Below are 14,542 nucleotides of genomic sequence, written 5' to 3'. Positions count from 1 at the left end.
ATACCAAAATATATTAGTTGTCAATTCTAAGTACCTAATACATGTGACATTTCAGTTCTCTGTTGACAAAGGACCAGTCCAGCAAGCTTAATATATAAAGCATTGTTTAGGGCTTACTGAACAGCTACAGACTGATCCAAAGCACAAAGCTTACCTCTGCATCTCAGCAGAGAACATTGCTGATTAAACCAACTTTTCACATGACTTATTTTCTAATAATATAAATGTATCTTTATTTTGCTAATTCACTTTTAACGTACAGGAAAGTATTCTTATATTTGGTTCCTGGGATGACTCCTCTTTAACCAGTGTCTGAGTACTTACTGTTTTGAATGGGATAGCAGAAGGATGGGACGTATTACATATATGCTCCACGTTACCTGCTCTTGATGCAAGGCAAAAAATCACTTTGGAATATAATTGGTAGATGCCAAATGTACTGGATCCATCTGTGACTAAATTATGGATAATGTGATGTGTTTCCACATGTGATGGCAGATAAAACAGCTGACATCCACATGTTTTATTATTATCCATAAAAAGATAATAGGTCCTTGCACATTGATTTCTGCTGTAGCCTTAAATAAAACTGTATCAAAATGTCTGCTTATCATATGGAAAGGTTAATTATGATTTATACGTCCAGTCCATTTTATCAGAGTATTGATTCTACTTGAGTCATTCCTTTTCATTCTAACTTTTGCATTGACAGCAATAATCCTATGTTCATAGTGCATTAGAAAAAAAGATAGAGGTGCTTAGTACTTTTAGAAAAGGGAAGGCTTGCTATTCACTGAATAAATCTGCAGCACAGATTAAAAGTTATTGAGTATGTGGGAAATGGTTTCTTTCCATCTTATGGTACACTTCCATATGGCTTAAATCTTCTTTTTGTTAGTGTACCTGCTGATCTGTCATTTGGTAAAACTGCGCAGGCTAATGACACATTTATTACACTGGGAATATTCTATAGAAATAAGAAATATAACATTGGTAAGACATTAGTGCTTATAAAACAGTATATGTTTCCTCGTGTCTCCCACTGTGAACAGACACATTTTTCTGTTTTTACAGTACTAAAAGAATACTTTTATAATCTCCCAAGCCCACCTTGTGTAGTTTCATTTAATTGGAAACTGAATGAAAAAGTGAATGCCGGGCGCTTGTTCTTGCTGTGACAGTCTTTTGTAACTCATTTACCCGAGGTGTATAGTGGAGCAGAGTGTTGTGCTATGTTAGCTATTGATCAATTCAGAAGGTACGGAGATCAAAGAAAACCCTTTATTAACTAAGGTATGATTTTAATAATGTAAACCTTCAAAATATAGTCACAGGACACTTTTTTTAGGTACATCTCACTTGTACCAGGTTAGACTCAACTTTTGCCTTCAGAACTGTCATAATCATCATGACAGATTCAGAAAGGTTCCAGTACTTGAATACAGATAACTTTCTAAAATAAATAATTAGACCAGCATACATTCTTCCCAGGCCTCTCTTGTGACTAGACAGCAGCATTTAAAACTAAATGAAGTGTAAGCAGCCCTTCCCATATAAATATTCACCATGATGATGATTTTGTACATCTGGCTGTCATCACATTTCCAGAATAAATAAGCACACAAGTATATTCACTTAGGAATTTGCTTTGATGGTAACTAGAGTTGTGTACAATATCTGTGGACAGTCACATAATATGATATTAATCAGATTTCTAAGGTGTATATCAGGTTAGGATGATCATACCTGATGTCCTTTATTTAACTATATAAATCTTTTTTGTAGTCATAGGTGGAAAGAATTACGTACTTGAGATAAATGCACAAAACAGTGGAAGTTTGATGTCAATTGTTCAATTTTTTGAAGCAACAATATAAACCTGTGTCTGTACAGGTAAAATTATTCTGTTGGCTATAACAAAAGATATGGGATCTTCTATTTCTTGATCTGATTACTGAACACACCTTAGCAGTCATGTGTGGTTTATCTTTCACTGAGCTTATTTGTATCAAATTATGACCCAGTTTATGGACCAAATTCTGCTTATGTTCAAGGGTAGTACATAAACTAGAGAGTGGACAATTCCTTTTTCTGTGAAGAGACAGGGACAATCATTCAAGCATCAAATGCAACATGCTGTGACAGCAAATTGTTCCACTGCTCTGTTACCACTTCAGTGTCAGAGGATCTGAAATCTGGAAGTTGTGCACAATACACAGGCAGAAGGCAAAGTCACTCTTCAGCCGATCTTTCCCCATTACTGATTTTCTATACTTGTTCTACACTGTAAAAGACACCTATCTGAGTAGATGTAGGGCTTTGTTTCCTTATGTCAGGACCTCCAGCAGGGAGACCAGTGAGCTGCACAGCCATGACATAACCAAACCTAGTTCCAAATTCGGGAATAGCAGTTAGAAGCAGCAGTGTCAAAGATCATCTCCACTGCAAATACACATCTGTGAAGCTATATGCACAGTCGACACCCTCACATACAAATTTCAGTAGGAATTGAAGACAAAAGGTAAATGTTTAGAGTACTGCTTGAGCACAACACTTCTAAATGTCCCCTACAACATAGAAAAGCTTTACTTTTTGAGTTCAAGTCTACATAAAGATCTTCATGGTCTCATTGTCTTAGGCTATGTACGCAAGTCAGATACCTATTGCCCAATATGAATGGTCGTGCTCGTCTTGAGCAAGAATCTGTCAAGTGTATAGTGGTCTCCGATGTCGTACATGGACCCATCGGCACAGATCCATAAACAACCAATAGAAAATGGCCACTTTACACGTCAAGGAAGGATACCAATGTGGGGTGCGGCTTGCTCTTTTTCTCCCTCCCCTCTCTACATAACAAAGGGGGTGCTAGTTGTACAGCCCTACACCGTTCGTTCATCTGTCATTTGAAACAATCACAAAAGAGCGTCAAAAATTGCACATATGTAGGCAGCCTTTGATGAAGGTTGAATCACCAACTAACTAAACCACCACTGAATCACCAACTAAAATAATGCCATGTGTTCTGCCCCTGAATTCATTCTTTAATTCGACCACATAGATAAGCATTAATCTGTTTATCACTGCTCACTAATCTATCTGATTTATTACTTCATCTCCCTTGATGTTGTTAATAAGCAGGGATGGGATTTTATGACTTGGGGAGACAGTGACACCATAAATGGACATTTAAGCTGAATAAGGTCCAGGAAGTTGTGCTAAAAGATTTTTCACATACCTTCTAACTTATGACAGAATATGATGCTGGCAAATGCTGAGTGGAGTCCAGCATGAGATAAACATTTTGTCTTTTTCCTTTTCCAAACAGAAACAAGCAAACATTGAGGGAGAAAACTTGTACAGCTCTCAGCATGAATTCTGGTGAGTACATATGTCACTCTGCATAGTAACTCAGTAACATAGTAACATAGTAACTATGCTTTTCTGTACTCGGCTGCTTTGGAGGTCAGGCAATGGTCCAACCAGGAAAAACCTCCATGGTAATGTTTATCACAGTGATATATACTGTTTAAAATAGCGTTATGAAATAACCTATATGGAAACCTGGTATCCATAACAGTTCATAACTAAACACATGAAAAAGTAATTTATTGCTGCTTGCTAACAATGAGGATTATAAAGATCAAAGAGATAATGTGAACAAAATGTTGAAGTTTATATTTTATGTAATGTACAACACTCATATACTTGGCTTTTCGTGCCACATTACAAAGATCTAAAGAAAAAAATCAAGGACCTAAAAACACTGCATACCCAAATCTTATGTCACCGCTATAGTAATCTATACTTTTAATACACCTCTGATTTTAAGTTTTTATACAGCAGCATGTTTTAGAAGTATAGGCTGTAATAGGTTAATATTATGGTTTTCCTATATAATATGTGCTAAAAAAAACTGTGTTGTTGTCTAAAGCCAAAAAGTAGGCCATGTACTAATATTAGAAAAGACTTTACATTTGATAAACATATGTAGGATTGTAGGGGAGAGCAGCAGACAATAGGCAGCCTCATTGCGTTGTATTTATGGTCATTAGGGTTGGGCCTGTCGGTCCTGTGGTGTTTTAAGCAGCAACACAGCGAGGGATAATGCATTATATAAATATATAGTACTGTACCAATATTGGTCATTACATCAGATAGAAACAAAGGTAGAGATTACTAAAGGAATTTAGACTGTTCATGTACCAAAAAGAATTGTCCCCTTGCAAGTGAGTTCCTTGCACAGCAAATTTTCTCCACATTCACTAAAGCTACGTACACACGTCAGATTTTTCTCGCCCGATAATCGGCATTGGCCAGATATCGGGCGAGAATCTGGCGTGTGTACAGTTGACGTCGTTCATCGTCCGTGGATCCGTCCTGGCGGATCCACGAACAATGAACGACGAGCGATCCTAATGCAAGGGAAGGGGGAGAGCGCGCAGCAGGGTGCCGCTCCGTCGTTCTCCCCCTCCCCTCTCCATAGAGCAGAACGGTGCTGTATGTACAGCACTCGTTCATGCATCGTGTAGTCCTTTGTTGTTGGAAAGGATCTTTCACGATCCTTTCCAACAAGAATTGCACGTGTGTACGCAGCTTAAGATAAATGATGTATCTCTTGCAAGGCAATAATGCAAAGTAAACAGCTGAAATTTGTTTAGTAAACTAGTCCCGTAATATCGTGATATGAATGGGTGGCCTGTTCTTTTAAAACTCAAAGTGTAGACAAAACATTGGAGTGGACAAAAAGTAAAACTGTAAATTTGTGTGCTGAACTTGTTCCTTTTGGGAACATTTTATTTCGGTTTTTGTTTGTCCCATGTATGACTGGTCATCAGGAACGAAAGGGAACGTACCTAACAGAGACAATGACAATACCAATCTGTCAGATGTTCTAACTTCTGCCAGTAAGCATAATTTGAATTTTAAGTAGTATAAAAATGTGTTGTAGCAGGACAATAAGTGTCCATGGTTCTGATAATGGTTCCTCATGGGTGTTTTATTATGGTAACATCCAAGGCTAACCATTGCTAAAACCATTTCAGGTTGAACATTATACCAATAATACCATTGAAGTTTTTAGAAATTGTCAACAGAGACAAACAATTTGTGGAACTGGATGTCCCAATTTATGTGTGAGTGTGTATGTGTGTGTGTGTGTGTAATATATATATATATATCCATTTACAAATTGAGTGCTTATCCAGCTTGCAAAACTAAGGAGGTTATGTTGTGAGAGTTAGATGTTAGAAGCACACCTGCTTTCCTAATATGATCGAAAAACCTAGAAAAAGTGATGAGAGCCTAATTTGTTTGTTCCACATGTTCCATATAATTTTATACTAGAATGCGCGTGAGAAAGCAAACAGGCTTTATGCTTGTGTAGTGTTTGAATGTGCTTATGGTGACCTTCTCATTTGTATTTCAGACAATGAAGTAAGCATATCAAACAGTGTGGTGAATGGAGTAACACCCGGCTGCAACATGCAGGAGAACGGTGAGTCATATTAGTGTAAATTATATGTGTTAAATAATATTGTAATATTTTTGTATTGCAAAACATAAATAGATGGCATGGATCTGTTTGGACTTTTGGACTTTACAAAAAGTTTAATGGCTTGGTGTTGCTAGGGGCAGGACAAAGAACATCACCCTCCTCCCTTTCCCAAGCTGAGACAGATTGCACTTGGATGGTACAGGGTGCAGAGATGAACTGTTGTCTGGCAGCTCTAGAATTGTCACCTATTGGTTCATGAAAAACCCAAAGAAATGGGATGGTGTTTGTGGTGTGGCTAAATTAACGCAAAAAAGACAAAATGAGAATAGAAAAATACAGGCCAATTATTCATTAAAGTGAAAAAAATATATTCTTGTATATGCAAACCACAGTAGGTTTCAACTCCTTAAAACTAAAGATTCTATTCTTTAAATGGAGTTAAATATAAATTGTTTTTTTTTTTTAATAAAATGTTAATGAATAGGTAAAAGGAAAAACTTTTATTAAACAAATTACAGTTGCAGATTTTGCAGCCTTTATTGATATGGGAATGGGTTTTATTGCTGTTCCTGATTTACAGAGTTGGACCCAGCTGTCAAATTGACAACTGTCCCCGATTATGTAGGGAATGTGGCCTCTGTGTTAGTATGCTAGATACTTCTATAATGGGACAGATGTATGAATATTACATTTTCCCTATTTATTTATTTATTTATTTTAAATCTGTCTGAACTTAAAAAATGGATGCTATAAGTCTGATCTTGCTGCATAGCCAGTGAAACAAATCTGTATAAATTTTGAGTAATATGTTTATTTTACTTTTGCTTTTTTCATTAGTTTACATTAGTTATGTGTAGTTATCTGAGTTTTTTTTTTTTTTACAACAATTTTTTTTGTCCCTTTTACAACTGTAAGTTTTACAAAATGAAACATTCACAGGGGTTTGAGGTGTCTGCAGTTCATTCATAGTATTTAGAACACAATAAGCATCCTATGGTATCCCAAAGAGTTCTTTCTGTGTAATGTAGCAGAGAGAATATTGTAATTGGAGGAGACACATGTGACTTCCTGAGCTCATATGACCTGGCTCTTTTCCATTTTCTTGTTTTTTAATATCCCCCAATTTGGTATTATTATAAGTTCCAGAACCCAGCTAAGCTCAGTGCCTGTTTGTAAATCACATCAATGATAACATCAGTTTGTAATCAATTGATTTAAATTTTAAACAAATCAAAAACAGTTGATAATAAAACAGAATGGGTGGAGTTGCATGCTCTCATCCTCTCTGTGGCTACATTCACACCTCTGCGTTATTCAACAGCACTTTGTTTTGCAAACATCATTGTGGAACGTGCAATTTGCTGGAAACTCCACCAAAGATGCAGCAAGTAGAATTTTTAACATTTTGCATTAAAATCTTGAGGTGTTACCACAGAGAAGCAACTGATATTTCTTCCAGTTTTATATGTCAGTGAATGCCAATGTGTAGTGGCAGAAATCCAAGACATAGTCTCCAAATACAAGTGATGAAAGCAGGGATTTTTTTCATAAATTCCATCTCTATGTTTTCTGTAACCTTAGTTTACTCGCATTTTCCTGGCTTATATATTTTTATTTATCTCAAATTGAGAAAAAGTGTTTATAACTGGGTATATAAGAAAAGTAGGACTATGCGTTTCATCAACCTAAAAGCCTCAAAACAACCATTTTTTGCATGAAATGTATGAAATGAGAACATGAGCTCTGAGAAAGTAGACAAGAAAAATCCCCCAACCCCTTACTTAAAAGTTATACATCATTTTCTGTAACTAAAAGTGAAGAGGAATTTTCTTCCAAAGGAACACCTAAAACAAAAATCTGACAGATTGTTCAGTTTTATTGCTGATTGTAAAAATTAGTTTTTTGTTTAAATTAAGCTGATCTATACAGAAAAAAACTAAACTGCTACTGTTAATTGTAAAAAGTGGTAAATAACACATACTGAAAATATCTAAAGCTTTAATGAATTGATTTATGGGCCTGTGTGAACAGGCTTTGGGTTTATTTTTCTGGCAACAGTTTTATATATATATATGTTGGAGACATCCTGTGATCACTCAGAATACATTAACAGGTGTATATGACCTGCTTCCACAGGGTTTTACATTTCCAAAGACTTGTATTGGTATGCAGAGCACTTTATTATTACTGAAACATTCAATGGTGGAGAATTGATCACTTCCATTAAAACACATAGACCTGGAAGATTCTCCACTAAGGAATGTTTCAGTGAATGTCTTGATTGGCTGCTTTATAAATAGACCCCTTAATATTGTATCTTGTTACCAGTCTAGGTATAAATGGAGTCTAATAAACTCTATTGTAAATTGTACTGAATTTCTATTGTGAATAAACTATATTGTTTATTTATAATCATGTACATTTAGTGATTTCAATGGATGATCATTTTAGAAGAATATCCAGCTGTAAAATAGGTTTGCTGCATAACCATTTTGGAAGTTCTTAATTAGACTTCATCCTTTTAAATTGCACTTCAACAGAATCAAATGCAGATCAGTTCATGAAAGGCAAGTTGTATAAGAGGATAACCTGCTGTGTACATGAGGATAAGTAATGTAATCATAAACTGCCAGGTCACGTAAACATGAGTGTAATTTGCTTCTAACACATCGGTTTGCTAATGTAAATGTAAACTGTCCTGGCATTTATTCTTATGAAGCACGCAAATGTGCAGTAATAAAATGCGTTGGTTTCCTGAGCTCTATTGTACTGAGCAATAAAGGCATTACCTCCAAAGTAAACAAATCTAGCCTCCGGAAAAAAATGAATTTTAGCTTGTTTACTTAAACTTAATTTTGTTTCATTCTATTTCTGGTGCATAATTTTTTATAGGATTGGAAGGTTACATGCGTGTGAGCAGATGCAAACATATCAGGTTATCTGATCTGGGACTGATTGGCTAAGTGAGGCCAACCAGTTCAGTGCAAACATTTAGCTGTCATTCTACCGTTTGCAGTAACAGACTGGTGGTTTTGGATCCAACTATCCCTTTCTTTTACACAGACACTTAGGCTGCGTACACATATTCAATAATTGTCGTTGGAAAGGATTTTTGATGATCCAACGACAGAAGACTGAACGAGCACTGTACATACAGCACTTTGTGCTCTATGGAGAGGGGACGGGGAGAACGATGGAGCGGCACCCTGCTACGCTCTTTCCCCTTCGCTTGTATTACAATCGTTCTTCGGCCGTGGATCCGCCAGGACGGATCCATGAACGACTGATGAGCGCTGTACACAAGCCAGATTCTCATCTGATACCACTCCTAAAGATTATCGGATTAGCATCATCTCATGTGTGTACGTAGCCTTAGTCTAGTCACCCAGCAAACATTGTACTCATCGTTATTTCCAAATAGTGGATGGTTGGGTAAAAATGTTCAATCCCCTGGACCCTGGTTTAGATTGTCATACATACTCCCATCATACCACAGCCAATACTGAAATAGTTTTTGCTCAGATATATAAATAAATTGCTGTTACACCTTCTCATTAAAGCAGCTGTCACAGCACAATAAGTTCTCACGTTACGGCCAATTAGCTAATTTGATTTTATTTTTAGGGCTTGGCCGAGTGCAATTCACTAATCACTAATAATTAGTAAATGAAGCATAATGTGTCTTGAGTATTTTGTAGATTTCAGTTGTTACACCCTTTTGTGACTAATAGGAAAATCTAAGTCACTGCTTTATTTATTTATTTCGACACATATTTAGTTATCTGTTTTTTATCATTTATTAGTAGAATGATTGGAATTCAAGGGAAACTTTAATTTTTTTATTATGCTCATATTTAAAGTTACTGTAGCTGGTAAGTGTTTATGTGCCTTAGTTGTAGAGATTTGTTTATCAGGCACTAGAAGGAGTGCTATATTCTGCTACTCAGGCCTCCTGCTTAACAACTGGGGGGGAAAGTTTTCACCTGCATGAGTAGTGCATTCATTTCCATACATCTTCTGACTTATAGACTTGTATTGTAATAAGCAACAGTGATTTTTAATTCTGAAGTGCTTTTAAGTAATTGTCCAGCACTACAAAGCCTTAGTATGTAATGAGAAAATATGGCTAAACCTGTGCTCATATATAACTTTAGGAATATAAAGAGTTTAAAACCTCCTACACACATTCCCCTCAATCTACACCCTTTTTTAGCTTAACCACTTGATACAAGTTTTTTTTTTTTTAATTATAAAGTCCAATTCTGGGCTTTGCCTCTCTATTGCCATAAGAATCCAAGCATCTATTTTATGCTTTTTACCTTTTTCAGAAGCCTTCAGGTGTGCCATGTGGCATTCAGGGTTGTTCTTCCACCTTTTGGGGGGGAGGGGGTCTTTATTGATGCAGAGCAGCTTTAATGCGAAGGCACCAGTGCCACTTCATACATGGTTGTATGTATCCTATTCCCCTAAGGGTTGAACTCTATTGACTTCGGTCTTTTTTTCAATCAAAATATGTAATCTTCAAAAGTCCAGAGATGTACTGTACATTTCTTAGCCAGGCATGTTATATTATTGGTTTGTCTAAACCACAGATTAATACAGACAAATACAAAGAAATATAATTTCACTGTGACACACATGAATGGTTTGGGTTTCAGTAAAAATTAAGGATTTCCATACATCAGGGCTCAGGAGTGTTACTAGAGAACTGACACACAGAGATAAGAAGCTCTGACTCCCTTCACGGGCGGCTGATGGCTTCTTAGTGTCTACCATCCATAGTTGAAACGGGTGTACGGGTATATATTTAATCTCATAAACATTGTTTCTTTAGTTACTTTGTAAGACTGTGCTGGTAAAAAAAAATATATTTAATCATATTCATTCTTTTATTTCATTCTTGATTTTAAAAAACAGGTCAAGTAAAAGATTCCTCTTTAGATCAAAAATTATTTGAAACATTTTAAAGAATTATGTATTCAATTAACTACATTTTAAATTTGTTTGCTAGAATAAATAGGCAGTATTACCAGTTTCTAATATTTTACTTGTGTTTACCGTTCTGGTCTGGTGATTCTCTGGTAGATTCAATAATCAGTTTTTATATCCCGCATAAAATAAAATAATTGAAGTAATATTAATCCCTGCTGCGTCAGATAGATAAGATTCCTAAGATGATAAGCTGACCTGTGCTACTTTTAAGGCCTTCTTTAAGGACTGTACAGAAGGCCATTAACTTGAACAAAATTGAATCTAGATTGACAAAAGGAATAACAATTTGGAACTATCTATAAACTCTATTAAAACTTAACCAATTATACAAGAGAAGTAATGTTAAATCTCCCTACCAGCTTTTGTGTAGTGTATGCTACATTCAAGACATTCCTCTGAAAGTTATCAAGATAACAATAACTTGCCAGTGTGCCTATGTAGGTTCTCAGTCTTTTAACTCCTCAAATGGTTATCATCCTAGCAGGTTACCTGTATTTCTCATGTATATGAAGTTTTCAGATTTAAAGAATATTTGTGGCACTGTCCTTGCGTGAGTAAAAGGAGAAAAAAAAAGGAAAAAAGGGTTTTGTTTCACTTTAAAGCATAACTTTGGACAAAAATATTCCCTTATAGCCGCATAGGATATATGTATGTGCATTGGGTGCACGAAATGCCTTTTAAAACTTAGTACCACTTTGTAAAACTAGTAGTGACATATCTTTAGTATCTTTGCTGCACTTAGCTTGTTCAGAGAGCAGAGCTGTGGAAGGGACTCAACTTTCTAAAGGTTTTTTTTTATACACAATACTACAGGGTGGGAGATACAAGCCTAGTGGAGAGGGAGCAGCAGTGACCGGTCTTTATTACATCTGAAAGCATACCTACTTTTTAAATTCGATATTATGGAGTCACTTTTCGAAGATGCTTTTTGGTGATCATGTAAATGTGCTGTATGCCTTGGTCCTCTATACCAACATGTGTGTTTCTAACTTTTTGAACAAAATTAAAGCACCCTGATACTGTACAAAAGTGGTTTCCTTTTCTGTATAATGCTTATGCTGCAAACTAGAATTATCAGCAGTAAGGAACAAATAAAATGTGTTTAGGTTTAACATGAGAGCTAAAGGATGGATTTGCTGGAAACCACAAGAATTGAAGAAAAACTGACTGTTGGGGGTCTTGGAAAGAAAAATTCCAATCATGAATATGAACCAATAAGAAAATGCTGGACAAACAAAATTTCCAACGTGCTGTTAGATTGTTCTATAGCTCTATGGCTTCTTTTAAAGTCCTACCTTGACGTGAAGCAGCCAGCTTTTAAACACACATAAATATTAATCAATGAGATTCTGGACAGCCTGGGCTCTGGAAGAAATAGATTCCTTGTCTTTTTCATCAGCTTCCTAACACAAGAAAACAACCAGCTCTAATTGACAGGAAACTTTCCTAAAGAAAAAAAAGTGGCTGCCATTCCTGGGTTTCTGTAAATGCTGGTTTTATGGTCACCTCTGGCCTTAATGATTACAGAGCCACCGATTTATAATAACTGTGCATTTTATGATCTGCCTACTTATTAGCAATCAGTGACTCAATGTATTTGTACTTTGGATTACTATAAAAGCATTTTCAATTTAAGATATCAGTGATGGCAACCTAATAATTGCCATGTACTGGTTTCCATTCATTCTTAATTATGTGATGTTGGTTTAATAATAACCTGCATTGCTTTATTTTAATGTTCTTAGACAATAGCAACAATGGTACAGAGGTAATAGCTGATAATTCTGCTGAAGGGTGTATGTGATGGTTACTGTGCATGGCTATTTGTAGTAATACTGGAGTATAGACCTTTCAGTGTACTATGAAATCATGTCATAATTATCGCACTGTACTATATACTGAGATCATAAGTCCTTGTAGAACATTTAATCAGACATTTGTCTTAATGTTTCTTTATATATATTCTGTGGATTTTTCCATACGCATTTTTTTTTACTCTTGTGTCCACAGCAAGAAATGGGTCTCCAGTGAGTTCTCGCTCACTCTCAGCTATTCAAATCATTCCAGTGAAGGCAGTACAAAGTTTTCCTGACCTTGTGCCAGTTCCAGGTACATGCGTGCAGCCCGAATTAGCCATGCACATTCTGCATTGTTTTGTGTGTGCTGCATCTACATCACATGACCTAAACTGGACCGCTTGTAATTGAACCATTACCAGTCATGCTTTTATTGTAAGCCAGTGTTTGAATCAATCTCATCACCAAGTTTGTGTTTGGATTGCTTTGCTTTGTTGTATGTTTCATAGCCACAGAAAATATATGTAAGTGTGGTTTTGTTCTATAATTGATTATTGATTTACACTTTTTAGGTTTATACTTGAATGTACATTGAGCAAATTTACATGCTGAAAATACCTGTTTTTAAAGTTAGACAATAAGTTTTGTTTTTTAAATATAGTTATTGTTTGTCTTATAAATGTCTCATATCCTAGTTATTATAGAATGGAAGCATGCCATGCATGTGCTTTGTTTAATCCAAAAGGGTGTTCACTTCATCTAAAGCTCGGTTCTGTTTCTCCTATGGCCACCGCTCAGTACCCAGGTCTTTATGGCCTTGAAGCTGGCAGGTCGTGACAAGGTCCCCTGACAAGTCCCTTTTGGCCAAGTGGTTGTTGTTTAGGATTTGTGCGAAATGATGTTGCTTGCCGTGCAGTTTCTGTCCTGGCTGCGCAGCATTAGTTTGCTGTGCAACCCGGAGCTACAAGCCCTGCAGTTTTACAAACTGGTCACTTGATGGCGGGGTGATGATGGTTACCGAGTCCTCAATCAGAAGGCTAGAGTTAAATGAGGAGATGGTATTGAACCTGGAAGATGATTTTTTTTTTTTTTTTTTATTATTAGGAACTACTGTTCACCTGTCTGGCCATGACCCATGGCAAATTAATTTAAATTAAAAGCTCTTTTGGCAAGTACAATAATGAAACCAAACCAGTTTTAACAGCATGCCATTTTGCCTGATGTTTGCAAAAGTTGTACCCAGCAAGTAGTACAATTCTAAGGCCTGTAATATAATTCTATAATACAGGGCCGACCAATGGCCTTTGACAATATAGCTTCTATAGGTCCAGGCCTCTTTTACCTGTCTACAAATGTGGACCTTATTTAAAATAATTCCTTTATTTAAAATAAAAAGAATTCACTATGAATAATCTCCGTCTTTACCTTTCATATAATATGTATTCTGGCCACGTGCCAGCAAATTGTATTGTTTCCCAGGCAACTGCTCTTGTAAAGTGAATGATTAAAATCATGAAATTCTTGAGAGATTATATATATATATATATATATATATATATATATATATATATATATACACANACAAACTGGTCACTTGATGGCGGGGTGATGATGGTTACCGAGTCCTCAATCAGAAGGCTAGAGTTAAATGAGGAGATGGTATTGAACCTGGAAGAAGAATATATATATATATATATATATATATATATATATATATATACACAGTGGTTACCCCACATTATTACTTATTATTGTGCAAACCAGACATATTTTTTGTCAATATTGCACATGGCCCCAACATGTAGCCAGTGTGCAGGTTCACAAAAGCCCACAGGAGAACTGGGTAAAAAAAAAGTTATATTCTCTCAAAATTGGGTAATTTGTGTACTTTGGCGGGCCTTAAATCATGTTATCAAACATATAAAGTTTGGACTTCTCAGCTTGTGCACTTTTTCAAATAAGAGTTACTTTAACCATTCTGCATGTCTTCATAACATCCTCATTATTAGTGGTCTTTTCATCCTTTCATCGATTCATCCTGAAAATCCATACAATGTTATACGTAAAGTCTTGTACAGTTGCTAGATTTTCATGGCCGGAAATGACCATTAATGATTGTCGTGCATGAAAATCTAACCTTAATACAGCCACCCCTTTACCATCTTCAGAATCTTTCCTGTGCCCTGTGTCTTTAAGGACCTTCAAGAATTAGTTCACAGCTGAAGCAGCTAGAGAGGTCAGTGATGACCTCTTGTTGGTG

General features: G+C 36.0%; 1 protein-coding gene across 26 annotated transcripts in view; it reads left to right on the top strand.

Annotated features, from left to right (window-relative positions):
* SORBS1 (sorbin and SH3 domain containing 1) overlaps window positions 1–14,542 on the top strand; it is a 223,109-nt gene that overhangs the window by 127,511 nt on the left and 81,056 nt on the right. For 25 of the 26 annotated variants that reach the window (XM_072425107.1, XM_072425108.1, XM_072425128.1 and 22 more), the window contains 3 exons: window positions 3,326–3,378; window positions 5,426–5,494; window positions 12,497–12,595. In XM_072425107.1, the coding sequence (XP_072281208.1) occupies window positions 3,369–3,378; window positions 5,426–5,494; window positions 12,497–12,595 (178 nt within the window). In that variant the 5' untranslated portion in view covers window positions 3,326–3,368. The remainder of the gene's footprint in view (window positions 1–3,325; window positions 3,379–5,425; window positions 5,495–12,496; window positions 12,596–14,542) is intronic. The other variant, XM_072425114.1, reaches the window with a different exon arrangement.

This window comes from Pyxicephalus adspersus, chromosome 10 (genome assembly GCF_032062135.1).
Source record: "Pyxicephalus adspersus chromosome 10, UCB_Pads_2.0, whole genome shotgun sequence".
Classification (NCBI taxonomy): Eukaryota; Metazoa; Chordata; class Amphibia; order Anura; family Pyxicephalidae; genus Pyxicephalus; species Pyxicephalus adspersus.
The sequence above is the reverse complement of the archived record's forward strand: the minus strand, read 5'-3'. Positions and strand labels throughout refer to the sequence as shown.